General features: G+C 42.5%; 1 protein-coding gene across 1 annotated transcript; it reads left to right on the forward strand.

Annotated features, from left to right (window-relative positions):
• The first annotated feature begins 4,193 nt into the window (after positions 1 to 4,193).
• Positions 4,194 to 16,820, forward strand: LOC116708511 (tetratricopeptide repeat protein 7B-like). The gene is made up of 18 exons (XM_032546375.1): positions 4,194 to 4,741; positions 5,004 to 5,158; positions 5,482 to 5,603; positions 6,239 to 6,317; positions 6,924 to 7,099; positions 7,199 to 7,262; positions 7,350 to 7,487; positions 7,591 to 7,779; positions 7,883 to 8,000; positions 8,654 to 8,711; positions 8,886 to 8,958; positions 9,109 to 9,269; positions 9,355 to 9,471; positions 9,551 to 9,648; positions 11,761 to 11,901; positions 13,237 to 13,439; positions 15,518 to 15,591; positions 15,892 to 16,820. Exons 1-18 carry the CDS (start codon positions 4,564 to 4,566, stop codon positions 16,037 to 16,039), a joined length of 2,292 nt encoding a protein of 763 aa, XP_032402266.1. The 5' UTR covers positions 4,194 to 4,563; the 3' UTR covers positions 16,040 to 16,820.
• The last annotated feature ends 3,494 nt before the right edge of the window (positions 16,821 to 20,314 follow it).

Here is a 20,314-nt window from a genome sequence, read left to right on the forward strand (position 1 = left end):
GTGTTTACAGCAGTGTGTACAGGCGGATCAGTTGCTGGGTTGTCTGGCTCTGGTCTGCTCTCTCGTTCCCATAAACTCTCTTTCAGGCTGAATACAGAAGTGATTCCATGGAAATAACACAGGAGGCTCCTTTACCTTCTTCTTTAGGCTGAAGAAGCTGATCCGGAGTAAAGTGAAGGCTGCAAACTTTGCTGTGCGGCGTTAGCTTTAACTGGTAGCGACGAATATTTACAAACCACCGTCTTCTTAATTCAGGACCGCTTAGAAATCCATGAAAACTTAAAAGCCCATTATATTAGGAAGACAGTAATGTTCATAGTATTGTTTTATTTGCGTCTGAAATAAGACTTTGTCTTTTCTAGCTCTCATGGTAACTCAAAGCGGAAAAAAGGGAGCCCCATTTGCACATGCGGTTGTGACGTCAGCGCGGCAGGTGCAAAGAACCCATCCCATGTGTAACAGTGATTGGGTTAAATCAGTTATAAAAATGCCCAAAACACAAGTAGTTCTGAAGGCCAGCTCAGTCCTCCTCTGTAATAACTGACAGTTCCGCCATGTTGTAGTTCTGACATTCAGCTCAGACCTTTTCTATAGGCACTGAGTGTTCCGCCATGTTGTAGTCCTAACCTTCAGTGTTTGTAGTTCTAAAGAGCAGCTCAGCTGTCATGTGAGTGAGACACACAGGGAGAGACAGAATTCTAACTGTTTGAAGCTGTTAGTTTTAATGAACAAAGCAGGCCAAACAACTCCTTCCTGTTCAGGAACCGCAAGGCCGATCCAAAAAGCATTTGAAGCATATGAGAGGGCTATTTCTCCTCTCCTATAACACCGCAATTCATATCTGTAGCTCTCTCTGCACTAACCTGAGAGAAAAAGAGGACAAAGACCTGAGAGGAATATTCAGGCTTTTATTTTGAAATTTTCTGAAAGCTTTATTTTAAAGGGCAACACTAATCTTATGAGTAACAGTGTTTGGGTTAAATCAGTTATATACTGGCCAAAACAGCCAGTAGTTCTATAGGCCAGCTCAGTCCTCCTCTGTTTTAACTGAGTCTTCCGCCATAGTTAGAACTACAGTGATGGCGTATTTGTAGTCCTAAGCAGCTCTCCCTGGTTGCTATGGTAATTAATCCTCAAGTTGTGGACAAACCGTATTTGGTATCAACGTACCGTCTTCACTTTAGAAGAGATCATGGACGTATCAACAAAATGAAATTTGAATGGCATTTCTACGTGAATTCATGATGACACAGAAAAAAAAAAAATAGGGTATTTTAGGATTTTTTTTGTTTCCTCGCTTGCTTCACAAGCCAGTCACTATAGTCAGTGACTATAGTCAGTCCACATCCGTCACTACATTGAGTGATCCTGGATGCTTTGTGTTTGTTTTTAGTTTTACTTATCACCTTTTGTTGGGGTTAATTAGAGCCGAACTATTCAGAATGATGCATTAATTAACTCTACGTCTTGAGCTTTGCTCTATGCAGCAACATCGTTTGCCGAAACACAAATTTGACTTTCTTTCACTGACCTCTGCCTGCTAACTCTTAAAGAGTTATGATGACGTATCGTAATGTTAATATTGCGATACTGATAGTGTTGTTTACAAGGCTTCTGTTCAGCATGCGCAGGACTATAGGAAAGCCCAATGAACTCCTTAACGACAGAAAATGACAGATTTGCGCAAGTTGGGAAGGTACTTTGGAGCCACTTATATGAATATATGCTTATTTAGAGATGACAAAATCCAAGCTGTTTGGTCAATCTGAAGGTTTTAGGTGGACTGGACCTTGTGTGGATTAGAATAAATCAACAGTAAATTTAAATTTGTGCATCAAAGTCTCGTTTTTTCAAAATTATTGCCATTTGTTTCATGGAAGGACAACATCTTTCCTCCGTCACCGTCTGCATTCATTCCCCTTTTGGATCAATTATGTATTTTTAATTTTGAATTTGAATTTCGAGCGTTCGTCCTCATGAGGAGGGGATGGAAAATTCTGGCAACAGCTGTGAACTTTTACAATCTGCTCTAACAAAAAGCTTAATCTGGCAAAAAGATGAAGGAGAACTCCATTAACAGGAAAGCATCAGTCAGTCTCCGCTAACAGATCTCCATCCCTCTGTCAAATAGTTCATGTTTTTCAGTGCCTGAAAGGCCAGTTCTGATATGGACTTCCACAAATGAAATGGTAGCATTTAAAACGGGATCTGCTGAAGTAAGGAGGCCAATAGAGTCATAATGTTCCAGTATAACTTGTGTGTAAAACAAAGACCTGCGAAGTACTACTTTGGATATTTACACATTCTTCTATAAAATGTGCCATTATGTTGCAGACTAACCCAAGCTCTTGACAGAAGTCTAGTCTGTGTTATGGCGGAAACTAGACTTGCTGATTTCTTTGTTTCTTTCTTTTTTTTTTTTTGACTAGTGCTCCTGTTATGGAAATAAACTTGGTCCACTGGAGCTTTAAGCACTTGTTTGTGACTAGGATCTGTACTTGGATTAGGGACTGCTTCAGCTTTTCTTGGTACCTAATTCTTCCTGGTATTTGTGTTGTTTCTGTACTTGTTAAAGCTCAGAATATTTTCTATCCTGCTAAATGGAGACCACTGACAGGGCATATTCATTTAAAAATGTATAATTTTGGATGAAATTGTCCCATTTATGCTTTTTTTCTGGTATTGTATTTGGCGCTTACACTACTGTTTTTTTCTCCTGTGAAGTAACAAGTTGCTGTCGTTCTTCAAGTGCTTTGCCTTTCTGTGTGTAGATGATTTAGGTGAGCTGCTGTTGGGAGAATCCAAGCTCCAGACGTACTTGAGGGAGCATCCCATCAAACAGGGTTGTAGCCCCCAAGGCACACGGGCCGAACTGGTGGAGGTCAGGGAGCACCTCAAGGCTGTTGTTGACCAAGGAAATGTCGATGTAAACTCTGAAAAGAGCACCTGATGCATCGCTGACTGGATGACTTCTTGTACAAATGTAACTCTTTCCATCTAACTTTTCTTCAGACCGATTACCTCGAGGAAGCCAACCTACTGATGGCCAAACTCTGTTATATTGAAGGACAACACAGCGAAGTGTTAAGTAATCATTGTCTTTTTTTTTGTTTGATGCTTTCTTACTTTAAAGGCTGGTGTACAGAGACATACAGGGGACATGGAGAAAATGTTTTCTTTTGCATTACCGCGTAATACTTTTGCGTTCCCTCGCAATATGCTAACTGCAATATTTGCTGGTGTATTTTGCATACAGTCGCAAATGTCAATTTTAAATTTCAAATGTATACACATTTATAGAGCCTCAGTGTTTATTCTTAACTCCTTGGTGCAAGAAACTGATTGAAAATCCATTTATTCGCTGCATGTTTATGTCTGTCTGTATGAGGTTGAGATGAAAACGGCCCTCTAAACCATTCAGACCAACACTAAAGAGACACAATCAAAACTGTCAGATGACTTATTATCCCGCAATAATAACTCAGAAATAGTCCAAGTAGTTATATATTTTATTTTATTTCACAATGAGATATTAACATACATGGGAAAACCTCACGAAAGCCTTATATAATAGGAGAAAGTACGATGACCCCCGTAAGAAAGGTTTACAATATTCAATTATACCGGATGAAATTTATCAGCACGTTATTGCAAGAGAACGCAAAACCTATTGCGAGGTAACGCAAAAGTTTTGCGAAGTAAAGCAAAAGCAAAAAAAATTCCCCATGTCCCCTAGGGGGTCCCGTACTGCTGAACTTAAAAATTTTTGTCACTTGATTCATTTGTTTCTAAGGATTTAGCCGGTGAATCTGTCAGGTCCTTTTTCAGGTCTTTGCTGGATGCTGTTTCTTAGCATCTCCTCATATTTTTATATATTAAAAACCTTTCAGAGCAGCTGAGAAACTGTTCAGGGATGCTACACATTTTACACGTTCTATATCAAAATGCTCTATGAATATAGGCCAGATACATTATTATTATTATTATTATTTTATTTTATTTTTTTTACAGAAGTGCAGTTTTTAATATGGAATATGAGTTCAGGATAGTAGAAAATGATGTGGTGGAGATATTATTTTAAGAATTTCAATGATGGCATCAGCTGTGATAAATACGGATTTTCCTTGATGTAAACATGAAAGCGTGGAAGGGTGAATAATATAAAAATAAATGGATTAATTTATGTATGGAAGGGTTAGTGGGATGATGGAAAAAAATGATGGATCTATGGATGGAAACAAAGATGCATGGATAAATAATAGAAAAGCGGATGAATGGAGGGATAAATAACTTATGGTAATAATGGAAAAATGGATAGGTGTCGGTGGATTTAGAATAGAACAACAGAGGAGAATATGGATTGAAAAAAGAATGGAGAAACAAAAGGAGAAATGAGTACAAGTTTTAGACAAGAGAATAGGGAATAAAGTGAGACAATATGAATATTATTCTACAGTCTTACACTCACTCCTACTTCTCCAGACCTGAAAGTACCTAAAATACATTTTTCCAGATTATGGAAAGTGTGTTTCCAGTGTGTTGAACAAGAAGACTTTAATACAGATGTCTGGCCTCTTTGAAGAGCTGATTCTTGTTCTAATAGACGTCCACAGTCCAGAAACTGAACAGAGAAGTTCTGCTTTTCTAGATGTCTACAGCCAGTTGCACCTGGACAACCTGCAGCTGGTTGGAGCTCCTGTGTACAAACTGTGTATGATAGCAGAGGCCTACACCATCAAAGGTAAACACAGACACACATGGGAATCATTTGTACCTCATGACCTTCTTAACATCCACTTCCACATCTCAAATCCAATCTCCACTAATCTCTGTAGCCATGCTTTTCATCTCCACACGGGGGCAACACTGTATTTCTCTAACTCAACTGAATTAATCTGATATGTTAAGATATTAAAACTATATTTTGAGACATGATGCAGTTAAGCTTACTGAAACGTCTGTCACATTTTGTTTCCTTTTCCGTTTCGCTGATGCTCTCCCAGGCTTGTGTCTAGAGAAGATCCCGGATTCCTCTCCCTCCGCGGACTCCGGCTCTCTGGAGTCCAGTCAGAGCTCAGCAGCCCGGGAGCAGGAAATCATCACCTGCTATGAAAAGTCCGGAGACATTGCTTTGCTGTACCTGCAGGAAGCAGAGAAGGTTTGTGTTTGAGGGGGAGAAACTAGAACACTCACCAGCTACTTCTAGTGCCAGGAAATGTTGTGCCATCCTTGTGGGAGTGTGATGATTATTACACTGGCAGTGAGCAAGTTTGATAAATGTGCTTCTGCTCATGATGGCCAGCTGACAAACAGAGCCGTCTTTATATACAGAAAGCCTGAAACCAACAGATATATGAAGCTATATAAAGGTCCTCTCTTTTAGTTTCTATTGATTTGGACAAAAATCAAGCATAGCTTTCTGTAATTTTGTCTTAACAGTTTTCTGACTTTTGCTGTTCTGTTGTGTTTCTGTTTCTGTAGGCATTATCAGCAGGTACTCAGAACCGCGGCCCAAAGCCAGAACCAACGGATGAGGAACCGGAACTGGGCTACTTTCTGGAGACAGGCCTGCAGAGGGCCCACGTCATTCACGTCAATAACGGGTAGGATACATGGATGGAGAAGAGGGAAGAATAGATATTAATGTAAGTTTACTTTGGGTCCTGGAAAAAAAATGTGAATAAAAACATGCTGGAGACATTCAGAAAAGTTTTTACATTGTTGTTGAAGACCAGCCGCTTGGCAGAAATCACACTCAGTTGTTTTTTTTGTTTTTTTTGCAGTTGTGATCTGACAAAGTTGTTAACAGGTTGATATATACTTTACAGCTTTGACGTTGTCTCAGACCTTATGTGGTTTTAGGATCAGAAAGGTTGGATTACATTTAGTCTGGCAACAGCTGGTGAAGTTTCCTGCTCAAAGAAAACAGAGAGTGGCATGAGGTTTTTATTTATAGGTTTGTTTTTGTTCCATCTCCTGTGGTCCATCTGTCCATTTATTTATCAATCCACCCCTATAATATTGGTCTGTCTGTCCATCAGTCAGTGAAAGGAATCTTAAAGATCACTATTAAATTCTCAAGTCAGTTGATAATATGATTTTAGCTATAAAAAGGAAATATTTTCTTCTTTTAAAATTTGCAAAACATGACGTGCCAAATCTTGCTAACAACATGGAGGCATGTGCACCCGGAGAAGTCACAGAATCTCTTTTGTCGTTTTTTTTTTTTTTCTTGTAGAAACCTGACGCAGTGTGTGGGCAGATTTCGGGAGATTCTTCAGGCTGTTGAAACCAGAACCACCCAGAATCTTCGCATGGTGAGAATTTATTGGGGAGAACGTCTGTCTGTCTGTCAGATTTCCTTTTTCTCAACTGCTAATTCCAAAAATCCTGAATAATCTGCATGTAGTTGGATGAGTTTGTGTTTGGCAGCCTTTCAGATTTGAGAAGAATAATTACTACTTAAATGCAGGCCTCTCACGATAACAATAGTAATGTTGTTTTGAGACCTTTTTCTAGTAATACGCTGACAATGGCATAATACAAGTTCTCAAAGTGTAATAAACTTTCATTTTGTACAGAACACTCCACACCTTAACTGGAAGACATTTTAAGTATCCAAAATAAATCACAATCAAAAAGAATAAATTAAACAGAAACATAAAACACACACAACAGTAAATAAAATGGCCTCCGTTTAAAAAAAAAAAACCCATCAATTCTCAGAATGTCAATTTTAAAGCTCATTTTAATTTATCATCATCATTAATTGCTTATTGCGACATGGTTATTTAAATGTTAAAACGTTCGTGCCGGATTTTGCTGATTTATTCTGTTTGCCATTTAAGTTGAACATCACACAAATCAGCTCACTCACGCTGTTTTGCTGCCCTGCTTGGTCTGTAATTTCATCGTTTGTGCAGACGATAGCCCGACAGCTCGCAGAGATCCTGCTCCGAGGAATGTGTGGACAGAGCTACTGGCCTCCTCTGGAAGATCCTCCGGCGGTGTCACCCCTGGATAAACCCAAGCAGAAAGGGCATACCTACCGCAGGAACTACACCCTGAGCCGACCCCCACAAGTGTACTCCGGAGAGAAGTATGACGTTTTTCATAACATTTGTTGGTAGGAATTCAAAACAGTCTCTCTGTTCTTCTCATCTTCACCCATCTTCATCTCTCTCTTGCTGCATTTCAGTTTGTTTTGTCCTCAGGAGAACACAGAGGAAGCTCTGCTGCTGCTGCTGATCAGTGAGTCGATGGTGAGATGCTTTATAGAGTCACACTTTTAAAACATTGTCATGCTGTGCAGATTTGACTTATTTAGCTTTGTTTGTTTTTGGTGTCAGGCCAACCAGGACGCTGTCCTGAGCAGGATTCCTGAGCACAACAACGATCGGACCATCAGCCTACAGTCTGCCTCCGCGGTGTACGATCTGCTGACCATAACGCTGGGCAGGAGGGGGCAGTATGAGATGCTGTCGGAGGTAAAATAAAACCACACACCCACACTGACCTACACTCCTGAAATGAATGTTTCCAAGTAGACCAACAAAATTCTGAGAAAACGGGCCGCGTTGCCGTCCCCAGTGCTTGGAGAGAACCATGAAGTTCGCTTTTGAGGAGTTCCATTTGTGGTACCAGTTCGGCTTGTCACTAATGGCTGCCGGCAAATCCGCTCGTGCTGTCAAGGTTTTTAAGGAGTGCGCCTATCTGAAGCCTGATGACCCCACCATCGCACTGCTGGCCGTTAAACTGTGCATTGGTCCTCTGCACTGGGTAAGGAGCACGCAGCTCTTTCCAGAAGTGAAAGTAAAGCTTTACTTTTACCGTGTTTCTCTCTTGTAGTTTTGTCTTACATCTTGATTCGCTGATATTTCAGTTGGACGAAGGGGAGAAGTTTGCACAGATGGTGATTGACACGAGAGAGATGGAAGCGGAGTTCAAAGCCAAAGGCTACTTGGCCGCCGGCCTGGTTTACAGCCTCAAAGCCACTGATGGCAAGTCCGCTTACTAATTTAAATCTGATCTCAGCTGAACGAAGCCACACGACATATTCCACTCTCATTATTCATTCCCTTCAGGAAGCTGAGATGTCGCCATCGCAAATATTAACGCAAATTCACTCATTTTCCAATTTTGACTTCCTGCTGTGCTACGTCTCTTGAAAGCCAAACTTGCAAGATGAAAATGTGACACTAAGCAGTAACATTTGCCACTGGTTATTTATTAAACAAAGATGAAACCTGAATCTGAAATCTATGTAAATTAAAAAAAAATAAAAAATCTCAGGACACCCATGCAGCTCCCTTTAGGAATCAAGACTGAAGTAATCAAATGGACTTCAATAATCGATGGTCATCGGTGTGATCCGCTCTACATAAACAGGTTTTAGGAGTTTGCAATGACCATTGAGAAGCAACTGTTTTTGTACTTGAATATCTGTTGGGGGCATAAGGACTTTGGGATCTTCAGAGAGCTGTGCAGAAATGAATGTCTGAACACGTAAGAGATTGTAACAGATTGATAAGTCAGGCAGGGGAAAAAAAAACCCAAAAGGTGTTTGTATAGGTGTATGTGCTGCTCTCTTATGCGTGTGTAATTGTGGTTGTCATATCTGAAGCTTTTACTTTGTGTGTTTGCATCTCTTCAGCATTGCTGCGAAGCACACAGGAGGACTACCAGAGGAAAGCTGTGTTGGCCTTTCAGAGGTTTCAAAGTGTTTCTTTAAAATACTTTAGCTCAACACTTTAGGATTAAGTCCAAATATTGAACTGTCCTGTTCTATTAAAATAGGCAGATTTCTCTCTAAATTATTTAAGTTACTGATGTCATTTTTGATCGAACATGTCTGAGCACAAAATGTTTTTGTTTTTCATCTGCAGAGCTCAGAGTATGTCTCCCACTGACCATCTGGCAGCTTTTTATTTGGCGCTGCAGCTTGCCATTACCAGACAGGTATCGCCAACAAACTAAAGATCAAAAGCTGAAGCATTCAAAGCACAAGAAAAAAATTTGCCTCCCTTTCAGTTCCACAGGGTTGTGTTTTTTGTTAACTCTAGTGAAGACCTGTAGTTTGTGTGTGTGTGTGTGTGTGTGTGTGTGTAGATCTGCGAGGGATTATTGACAGTTCAACGGGCGCTGCAGCTGCAAAAAGATGACGTCCACACCATGCACCTGCTGGCCCTGCTTCTTTCTGCCCAGAAACAATACCATAAAGCTCTCAACATCATAGAGATAGCCCTCTCCGAGCATCCTGAGAACTTCAAGTGAGCGAAACATTTCCCAAACAGCATTCACTTGTCTGTCTAACGGAGTGGCAGACCCTGAGCTGATGGTGTTTGTGCTGTGTAGTCTGCTGTATACGAAGGTGAAGCTGGAGGTCATGTGTACAGGACCGGAGGACGCTCTGCTCACCTGTAAACACATGCTCCAGATCTGGAGGAGCCTTTACAGCCTCACCAACCCAAGGTACCAGTGCAACAAAAGTATGATTACTAAAGGAACCGAATGCCTGTTTGTCTCGACTGATGGGTTTTGTGGTTGACAGTGATTCAGGGCGTGGCAGCAGCCTGTTGGACAAGGCCATACCAGACAGACAGCAGCTCAACGCCATGACGCTGCCTGACGTCAGTGACCCTGACGCTGGTAGGCACAAACACACACACCTGCTGACAAACACAAAGGGTTCCTGGGTCTTTCAGCGGGCGAAGCGGCATGCGGCTCGGGTGGCAAAAACTCGGGCGAGGGAGGAGTTCGGAGAGGCCATGGAGAAAGACTTCCGCTCGGCTTCGAAGCGATTCTGGTCCACCATCCGGTGTCTGAGGAGGGGGAAGCGGTACGGCACCAACACTGTTTATAGTGGGGATGGTGTGCTGCTGACCTCGACTCGGGACGTTGTGGGCCGGTGGGCAGAGTACTTCGAAGACCTCAATCCCACCAACATGCCTTCCATTGAGGAGGCTGAGCCTGGGGACTCTGGGTTGGGCTCTCCAATCTCTGGGGACGAGGTGGTTAAAAAGCTCCTCGGTGGCAGGGGTCCCGGGGGTGGATGAGATCCGCCCGGAGTTCCTTAAGGCTCTGGATGTTGCAGGGTTGTGTTGGCTGACGCGGCTCTGCAATATCACATGGACATCGGGGGCATGAAGATGGATGGATGGATCTTTTAGCTACGCTATCACAGTGCCTTGAAAAATGCTCCTGCTTTTTTTTATTATTATTTGGATTTTGTCTGATGGACTGACACAAAGTAGTGCAGAACTGTGAAGTTAACTTTACTTTAAAATGTTTTCATAATTAAAATCTGAAAAGTGTGCCATACATATATGCTCATCCCTCTGAGTCAATACTCTGTGAAAACCGCCTGTCACCTTGACTACAGCTGGGAGTCTTTTACAGCCCAGTCAGTTTGGATGGAAACCTTTTGTAAAAAAGGGATTTTAAAATCTTTCCACTGATTCTCAGTTGGTCAGTCTGGACTTGACTAGGATGTTCCACCACATGAACACGCGTCAATCTAAAACCATCCCATTGTAGCTCTGGTTGGATGTTTATGGCTGTTGTCCTGAAGCTCCTTTCAGATATTGAGTCTTTTATAGCATCCAACTGCTTTTGTTACAACATTTCCCTGTATTTAGCTTTTTTCCATCCTTCCATCAACTCCAACTGCACCACTTGTCCCTGCTAAAGAATAGCTTTGCCACAGCATGATGCTGCCACAACAATGTTTCACTGTGGGGATGATTTATTCAGCATGATGCAGTTTTCTGCTACTGCCAGCGCTTTGCATGCAGTTAACATTTTGAACTCATCTGACCAGAGAGCCTTCTTCTGCATATCTGCTGTATCCCTGCATGGCTTGTAGAAAACTGCTAACAGAACTTCTGATTGTTGTATTTTCTCTGCTTTTAAATGTCAAAGTTGTAGAGGATGAGATGGGCGGAGCTGAACTTTGAAAGCTTTGGATATTGTTTTATAACCTCATCACTGACCAGCCAGGAATGACCCAGTTTTTATGATGTTGTTTGCTCACTAAAGTTTCCCAACAAGTCATTGAGGCTGTTGCAGGACAGTGACATTAATTACACACACATGGATTCTATTTACTTATTAGGTGACATCTAACAACAACAATAGGCTGCACTGGAGTTTATTTTGGAGTATGAAGGTAAAGGCTGCAGAGCACTGTAAGTGACTGCTTCCAAAACGGCCTCTGCAAACAGGATTCCCAGCTTGTGTTTGTGTCGAAGAAAAAATTAAACTTCCGTTTGTCATTTCCCCAAAATCCGCTTATCAGCAGTTCTCTTTTCCTTTTTTAAAGCTTAAAATAAACGCTTTTATCTCTAGCTCTGCCATCTTTCACGTATGAGTGGGTGTTCTGACTAAAATCAGAAAATGAAAAAATAGACTACAGTGTAGACTGACATCAACGTAGATGGTAAAGAGCCTAAATGGTTTTAGCTGCTGAGCAGCAGTGTGTTGCAGTTTGTGCATGATGTTTTTTTTTTTTTTTTTAACTCATTTATGCAACACCATAACAGTGTGGCGTGGTGTGTACTGCATATCGGTGTGAGCTTCTTCACCGCAACAGAACGCACACTTCAGCTCCTCACTGCGTTCCTGAGGGTGCGGTCAGTGAGTTCTGTTCTTGGCCGCGTAACTAAAAGTCTTTTTCTGCTTAACTGCTTCTCAGCCGTCAGTCGGTAGGTTTTGGCAGCTTTTCGTGTGTTTTGACAAAGCGATGGATTTTCCACCCCGCAGGCTCGGCGCACACTACGTCCATAGCAGCCAGCCGGGCGGAGGAGGCTCTGTCGGAGGAAGCCTCTTCCGTGCAGAGCAGCGCCCCCAAACCCGGACCCCCGCACGCCTGGTCGACCCTGGCTCAGATCTGGCTTCATGCAGGTCTGCTAACCACACATTGATTTTACGTGAACTCTTACTGAAGCGGCATTTCCTTGAAAAGGTTTTGTCAACCCGTAGTTGTCATTGAATACAGATTGGGGCCTGGAACATTCCTTTACGGTAAAATGCATCAATAAGCCCCCAAAAGAAACTAATATTTAATGTTTGTCACAGGACAAACCAACCATAGATGACTGGATGGATATAACATTTTAGTTTATGGTGACAAAGTTATTAGTTAAGCTATTTGAAACTCAGATCCAATTTTCTTTTCAGAGACAGAGTTTGATAAAACAACCCTGATAATCTACTCTTATGATACTTGCACTTTATCATTATTTTATTTTATGTTCTCAGTTTGTGCATTTTTAATTGTGTTTCTTACTATTTAATTTTGGAAATAGAGTTGTAACGTTGTTCTATTTGTCATAATTCACAGGTTTATTTATCCTTTTTTCTTAAGTAAGCAATTGGCATTATGATTTGTAAAATTTACTTACTTGGGAATCAATACAGATCAAATTTTTAAAAAAGCACAGATCATGACCTAGACGGTAACATCCTGGTTACAAGCAGCTGAAAAGAGACTCATCTGCATATTGAACTTACTTCTTCCTACTTACTCCTGCAGACGTGGCGAGCGTGCTGCCGTCAGCTCTTTCTGAGAGCACAGTGATTGGATATCAGATCTCCCTCTCTGTGTGCCGGAGCCCTGATTCTCCTCTCTGCCCCGGCCGCAGACATTTGCAGAGCAGAATGTAAACAGAAGCAGACGGCTCCCGTAAACACACGCACACTGACAGAGGCGGCTTGTGTTGCTGTTTTATCTGCCCGGCCGCTTCCTCTCGTCGGCCGGTCATTTCCAGCTTGGCGACACAACTAATGTAATCAGCCAATTAGAGGGCAGATAGAGGCACTGTTCATTTCCTCCCTCCTGCTCTGCCGATATCGCTCAGTCTTCATCATAGAAGTAATGAAAGCTGGGGCGTGCTGTGGTGGCGCAGGGGGTTAGCACGCCCCATGTTTGGAGGCCTTAGTCCTCGACGCGGACGTCGCGGGTTCGACTCCCGGTCCCGACGACCTTTACCGCATGTCTTCCTCCTTCCTGTCTGCCTACTGTACAAAAAATAGGAGCCACTAGCTCTGCAAAAGCTCTTCGGAGAAAAAAAAGGAAAAAAAAAAAAGGTTTGCGTCGCTTTGAGACCAAAGTTCCATAGATTCTGTTGTCCTTTCTGTGCGACATATCTCCATTTTGGCATGGCTTTACTCCAATAAGTGCCGCTTTCTGGCAGTCTGCGACCTTTCCCCTCTCTGGGTGTCTGTTTTCTCCCACAGCTGAGGTGTACATCGGCATGAATGAACCTGAAAAAGCCACGGAGTGCACCAAGGAGGCCGCAAACCTGTCCCCCACCTCCCACAACATGATGTACATGAGGGGGAAGATAGCCGAGCTGAAGGGCAACGTGGATGAAGCCAAACAACAGTACGAAGAAGCCCTGTCCATCAACCCGACTCATGTCAAAACCATGCAGAGACTGGTAAGACACCAACACCCCCTGCTGTGTTTCTACAACACTGTGCAAAAGTCTTGAAGCAGCCTTCAGTTCTTTAGATTTTACTCCAAATAAGTCACTTTCATATTTTTTAAGGTAATCTTGACCTTTTCTTTTTCTGTTTTTTCTTTTCTTTTTTTTCCCTCATCGAAGCAACACATATTCACAGTCCGTTTACTGCCCTGAGCAAATCAGCCTACATCAGTCCTGAATTAGAGTCTTAAATTAGAGACCCGTGGCTGTTTACTTCTTCTTGATGCATGCAACGCTCAGCTTAAATGTGTCCAACAGAGGTCTTGTGTTTGCATGATTGCTAAACAAGTCTAAACTAAGCAGGACAAAGTCCTGGAGAAATTGCCTTCGACTTGATCAGACTTCCTGTCCCTCGCCTCTTCACAGCTGCTGAAGAAGCTCAAACTTTCTAAATGTGTCTAAATGATTCAGATATGTAGAAAATTCTTCTTATTACAAAACTTCCTTGAACTGGTAGTGATTCTTTGTGGTAGAAACAAAAATAAAAACCTGGCAAAAAAAGGTTTTTTTTTTTTTTTTTTTTGCTTTTGGATCTTCTAAGAGGACAAGAAATAATTACTAACATGTTTTTGAACACAAATCAGGAATAAACTCTGTACAGCCATTTACTCAAAAATACATGCAGTATAATTTGCTTATGTTAACATGCATAACTCAAAAGTGGTAAATAAAAATCTAAATGCAGTTGCAAAAGTACTGCAGGTAAAAGGTACAATTTCAAATTGACACCTGTGTGAGCCTGGCACTGTGGTTAAAAGTGTGAACCACCTCTTTCGCTTTAAGGCTTTCATATATTACAACATAATAAAATAATGGTCTGGTCGTTACTGGGTTCCTTACATTAATTAAGTCTAATCTCAGGAGTACAACAAATTCCACACTTTTGTTTAACAAAAGATTTTGTCAAACAAGATGATACCAAATTGGAAAAGCTATGTGTGGAAAAACCATCCAGCTGCTTTTAGAACCACATTTGGCAGCAATAACTCAGTAATTTGCTGTCTGACTTTTATCAGCCTCTCACGTCATTTTTAAAGGATTTCACCTCAGTCTTATTTAAAGCGACGCTTTGGCTCATTGAAATGTGTAAACCCTGGTTTCTGCCTCGCTCTAGTAAGGCCCCAGAAGCCAAATGTGGGTGTGGTCTGACTTTGGTCCGTTGTAGCTCCTTGACTCTTTAGTTCCAGTACAAGCCCAGATCGTCGTCCCTCCACCACCTTGCTTCTCGGTCGGGTTGAGGAGTTTGGTTTCCTCCAAACGTGGCAACTTTGATCTCAGTTGTCCAAATGGAGTCCAGAAGTCAACATTACAAAAATGCTAGTAAAATATTTTTTTAGAGAGAAAAAAAAGCATTTTCTTGGCATCCTCTCAAAATAATTTATACTTTTTCCATCTATTACTAACAGTGCTGTTATGAACATGGACATTTAGAATAAGGCATGAAAAGTCTGAAACAGCTTTTGTATGTCTGAACCTAAACTTACTTCTGCTGGTGCAATTGTTTGACACCCTAAATGTTTTCCACTTTTATCTGTTCCGCTGTAAAATAATGGACTCCATGTAGTTTTGAAATAACTTCATAGCCATTGCCAGATTCATGGGCATGGCTACAGTTGCTTATTTAACGTTATTGCTCATGTATTTCCACCTTTTCATTGCCTTGGCACACACACACACACACACACACACCCCCACACGCCGGTACACTCCAAAGCAGCAAACAGAGAAAGCTCCTACATTTGTAGATGTGTGACGAGTAATTAATTAATCAAATACATTTGATTATTAGCACCTGCTTGCTACTGTCCCTGCTGAGTCTTAGGGAAGCTGGAAGAATGTTTTCATTTTTGTTTTGTACACTTGACATTTAATTTAGATGATTTTGGATCCTGGTGAACATTTTCATTGTGTCCTGATTATATGTAAAAATGCTTTCATGGCTGTCTTGGTCAAAATCACTGAAACTACAAAACACTTTTATCGGTTATTATAAATAATAATTAAGTGGTGATGTTTATGGGTCTCCTCAGGGAGTGATTCTGCACCAGATGAAGCGCTACAGTCTGTCTGAGAAAACCCTAAGGGATGCTCTGCAGCTCAACAGGTATGTTTTTATCACAACTCTTTAGATGTACTTTCCCCCTGTATCTTTTCTTTTAAATGTATTTATTTTTTCTTTTTACATATATTCCTTAAAGACACAACTTTCAGATCACCACCGTCTTAAAATAATGGCCTAACTCCTTCTTTTTTTTTTTTTTTTTGGTTGCCTAAAACATCTTTTGCCAAACAAATGACCCAGGCTATTATATTTGGAAGGCGACAATCTGCTTGTTTTAGCAAATTTCCCTTTTTCTCATTTACATTTAATCAGTGGAAATAATTAGCCTCTTGCTTCGGTCAGCACTTCTCATGACACGTGGAAGAGTCTGGGCGAGGTGCTGCAGGCCCAGGGGAAAGCCGATGACGCCAACGAGTGTCTCCTCACTGCCTTGGAGCTGGAGGCCAGCAGCCCCATCCTGCCGTTCACCATCCTTCCCCGAGCTCTATGAGACGCAGCGCGGTCACACACCTGCGCCATACACACACGACTGCATGCAAACAGCTGTGCGGCCATTTCTCACACCTTGCACATAATGCAAATAACAGCATTTTCCTCTGCTGACGGCGTGTGTGTGTGGGCGTGTGTCGGTGCTGAAGCATTTCTTTCAGTCTGTGCATGCACCTCTGTGTATGGGTGCCAACACATTTCCTGCATCTTGTCCGTGCCTCTTTGTTGTTGTTAATACGAAGTTTGCATTCAGAAGCCTAAGATTTTGTTTACATTTTATTTAGTCTAAAGAAACACACAGGTTTGTTCAAAATCCGATTACTGCCAGGAAAATAGTTTTATTTACGTTTGCTTTAAGAGCCAAACATCTCGCTAAAGCAACAAAATTCACCTGTTGCTGTTAAGGTAGAGAGGATTTCTGTTACTGTACGGCTGGATAATCCACTGGAGATATGTTCATAAGCTCAACCAGTTAATAAATGCCAAAAACCTGGATGGATTTACACAAACGTCCAGATGTTTTAGCGTTTTGTAGCAGTTTTATCCCAACGAGGCCTGCTTTATTTAGTTTAAAGAATATCCTCATATGCACAGTAGAAACACTGTTACTGACAAACAAATGTTTTTGCAGGAATCTGTTACAAAGTACTTCTCCAAACTCAGGTTTTCTGTGTAAATCCATCCACCTTGTTTGTGTCTTTGCATCCTGTCACAGCCAGGTTATTTTATTTGTATTTTTTTTATTGTTATTATTATAATAAATACAAAGCGTTGTCGCTGTATATTTGATGAACCCTTGTGTTTTATTATTTTAGAGAGTAAATTATGATTATACAGAGCGATGCTGGGGGGAAAAGTGAGAAGGAGCCGCTCCAAACTAGAGCCTGTTACCTCTGGTTACGGTCTTTATCACCCAATCTGATGCTGGCGCTCGCCACAGCTGGATTTTTCTCGCTAGTGGGCTGGGAAGTGCTTCTGTGAGAGCATTGTTCCGTGCTGGCTGGGTAAGCTGTAGCTGCTGTCGGTCCGCTTTCTCTTTCATAAGAGAGAGCAGCCGAGTACGCCAAAGGTGGGGCAAGAGCTCCCACTGTTGGCCTCATGTGCAGCTGCACGGCCACGTTCTGTCCTGAAGTCATTTTTGACACCTTTATTATTAGGCCCGAGCAGCAAAGCGCTGCGAAGGCCTATTGTATCTGTACTGTTTTATTATTTTTCTTCCCTACAAATGAATTGCCCTTTTGGGGGCTTTATCATATTCAAAAACTCACCAAACTTGGCGGACGCATACAGCGACGCTCAAATTTACGTATTTCAAGGTCGCCGCAAAAAAAATTGCTCAACGGCGGCAACTAGCAATTTTCAAAAGACCCATTGCTATTCACTTACTTCATCGTAGAGACTTGAAATTCGGTACAGTTGTAGAGCTCACTAAGACGCTCAGAATTTACAAGTAATGTCATAGTGCAAGTATCGCAGGAAGTCGGCCATTTTGTATTGAAGGTCCATTTTGGACCTCGATTTTGACGTTTACAGCCTTCGTATTTGATCGAACTCCTCCTAGGGATTTCGATTGATCGGCTTCAAACTCGGTCAGTCTGATCATAAGGCATGTCTGATTTAAAGTTATCAAATTGGTGAGTTTTGGAGCATGTTGAAGGGGGGTTAGCAGGGGTCAAAGTTCACCTACACGCCATGAAACAAAAACCTCTTATATTTCCTATACAAAAACACATAGAGGGACCAAACTTTCAGTGATTGATCGACATCAGGTGTCCTAAAATACCCTGCAGTGAAATTTTTTTTTTATGTAGGCCACGCCCCCTGAGAGCAGGAAGTGTAATGTTTTACTGTGAACGGTCGCTATCTTAGCCCTTTGACCTAATCAACATGAAACTGTGTCCAGAGACAGAAGACATGTTGGTGTGTTGTGGATTCCAACCCCGACCGGCTGCGATGAAGCAGGTGGGCGTGGCGGCGTTGCGAACGCCATCGAATTTCGTTTGGCTCTGAATTCCACAGTTTCGGGGTGAGCTGCTCCAAACTCACTAGGATGGATCCTTATCCATCCCCAAACAGGAATCCATAGCGATATTTGGTGGGCGTGGCCTAATTTTTCTATAGCGACCCCTAGAGTATTTTAAATGAACAGCCCCAAGCCATGCTTAAACCTAGAATTACGAAACTTGGTACACATGTGTATCTTGTCGGGACGTACAAAAAAGTCTCTTAGAGCCATGCTCTAAACCCAACAGGAAGTCAGCCATTTTAGATTGAAGTTCATTTGACCTCGATTTTGACGTTTACAGCCTTTGCATTTGATCGAACTCCTCCTAGGGTTTTCGATTGATCGGCTTCAAACTCGGTCAGTCTGATCATAAGGCATGTCTGATTTAAAGTTATCAAATTGGTGACTGTATGAGCTTGCTGAAGGGGGGTTACCAGGGGTCAAAGTTTACCTACTCGCCATGAAACACAAAACTCTTATATTTCCTATATAAAAACACATAGAGGGACCAAACTTTCTGTTATTGATCATCAATAGGTGTCCTAAAATACCCTGTGGTGAAATTATGACATCGCTTAGGCCACGCCCCCTGAGAACAGGAAGTGTCATGTTTTACTGTGAACGGTCGCTATCTTAGCCCTTTGACCTAATCAACATGAAACTGTGTCCAGAGACAGAAGACATGTTGGTGTGTTGTGGATCCAAGCCTTGACCAGCTGCGATGAAGCAGCTGGGTGTGGCGGCGTGGCGAAGTGACCTGTAACGCCGATGCCATACGTTTGCTTCTAGATTCCACATGTTTCGACCGAGCTGCACCAAACTTGGCCTGACTCATCCTGGTGTGATGCCTGACAATGCTATGTCATCATATTATGACGTCATCTAAGCCCCGCCCCCTCAGAATGAATTAGAGAGATCTTCTGTGTAATTACATAATAAACAGTCCATGTTCGTTGTTTGTAGGGCAATGCTGCCCTCTGCTGGCCACTGAAATAGTTTCATTATTTCAGTAATTCGACACCAGAGGGCAGCATTGCCCTACGGAATGACAGTTCAATGTTGAATTAAAGAGGAAAAAATTTAATAATTTGTAATTCTAACACAAAAACTGACAGAGACACCAAACCTTCATTTATTGATCATTATCTTGTGTCCAATAATATCCAATGGTTAAATGATGACATCACGTAGGCCACGCCCCCTGACAACAGGAAGTCTTGTATTTTACTGTGAACGGTCGAGTGACCCTGGTGGGATCCCTGACGACCCTGTGTCATCATATTATGACGTCATCTAAGCCCCGCCCCCTCAGAACAGGAAGTGTCTTTTTTTTCCTTGGAAAGCTCCGTTTATGGCTCTCTTGATCTAATCAAGGTAATTCGGATGATGAGCTCTGTCAATGCTCGCTTCTGGCTGAACCGTGTGGGCGTGGCCAAATGGCGAATATCAGTCCCTCGCCATATTCATACGTTTGGCTCTAATTCACACATAGATCATCCGATTGGCGCCAAACTGGATATGTATGACCTTTGTTCACCTCTAAAGAGCCCAACGAGTTTGAAATGTAATTTGGCTCCACTGCGCCCCCTAAGTTAATACATCGGCTGTGTCTCCTCGACGCATCGACCGATCTGCGCCAGATTTTTCGACAGTCGTCGGGCAGCGCAGCCGAACGCATTCATGCGTATCGCCCGGTGGACGGGCGGGGAAAATGCGCGACAGCTTCTGCGGCGGCTGGCGGGCGGCGGTGCTGGAAACTGCGGCGGAGCTTCTGCGGTGGGGAGCGGGCTGCGGCTCTGGAAATCGTGCGAGAGCTTCTGCGGTGGCCGGAACCCCCGCGGTGGCCAATAGGCCGGAGCGGCGCTTGCTGCGAGGGCCGCCCGAGGCTGCTTGCAGCTTTAATGTTTTTTTTGTTTTGGCTGCGCCCTCGGTTCGTGACCTGGTTGCGCGCTTGGGAACAATTTTATTGAGTTTGTTGTGAAGAGAGGTATTTGTGTTTTCAAACACTGGTATGTGTGTGTGTGTGTGTGTGTGTGTGTGCGTTGGGGTGGGGGGGTGTGTGTGTGTGTGTGTTTGGGTGTGTGCTGGTGTGTGCCTTCTGGCCACAGAAGAGGTATTGTGCGAAATTCTGTTCCCCTGTGAAAATCTCTTCCCCCGGTGTCGGGAGCGCGCACTGCAGCCAGAGAGGCGGATCTGACCATTTTCACGGCGCTTCTCTGATCGATTTCTCGGTAAAACAACTCATACTATCACGTCAAGGTTGTAATAATC

The sequence above is a fragment of the Xiphophorus hellerii genome, chromosome 19 (genome assembly GCF_003331165.1).
Source record: "Xiphophorus hellerii strain 12219 chromosome 19, Xiphophorus_hellerii-4.1, whole genome shotgun sequence".
Classification (NCBI taxonomy): Eukaryota; Metazoa; Chordata; class Actinopteri; order Cyprinodontiformes; family Poeciliidae; genus Xiphophorus; species Xiphophorus hellerii.

Coding starts and splice junctions, on each gene's coding strand:
- LOC116708511 (XM_032546375.1), top strand. CDS start 4,564: ATGTCTGGCCTCTTTGAAGAGCTGATTCTTGTTCTAATAGACGTCCAC. Junction 4,742..5,003: donor AGAGGCCTACACCATCAAAG/GTAAACACAGAC, acceptor ATGCTCTCCCAG/GCTTGTGTCTAGAGAAGATC. Junction 8,712..8,885: donor GCTGTGTTGGCCTTTCAGAG/GTTTCAAAGTGT, acceptor TTTCATCTGCAG/AGCTCAGAGTATGTCTCCCA.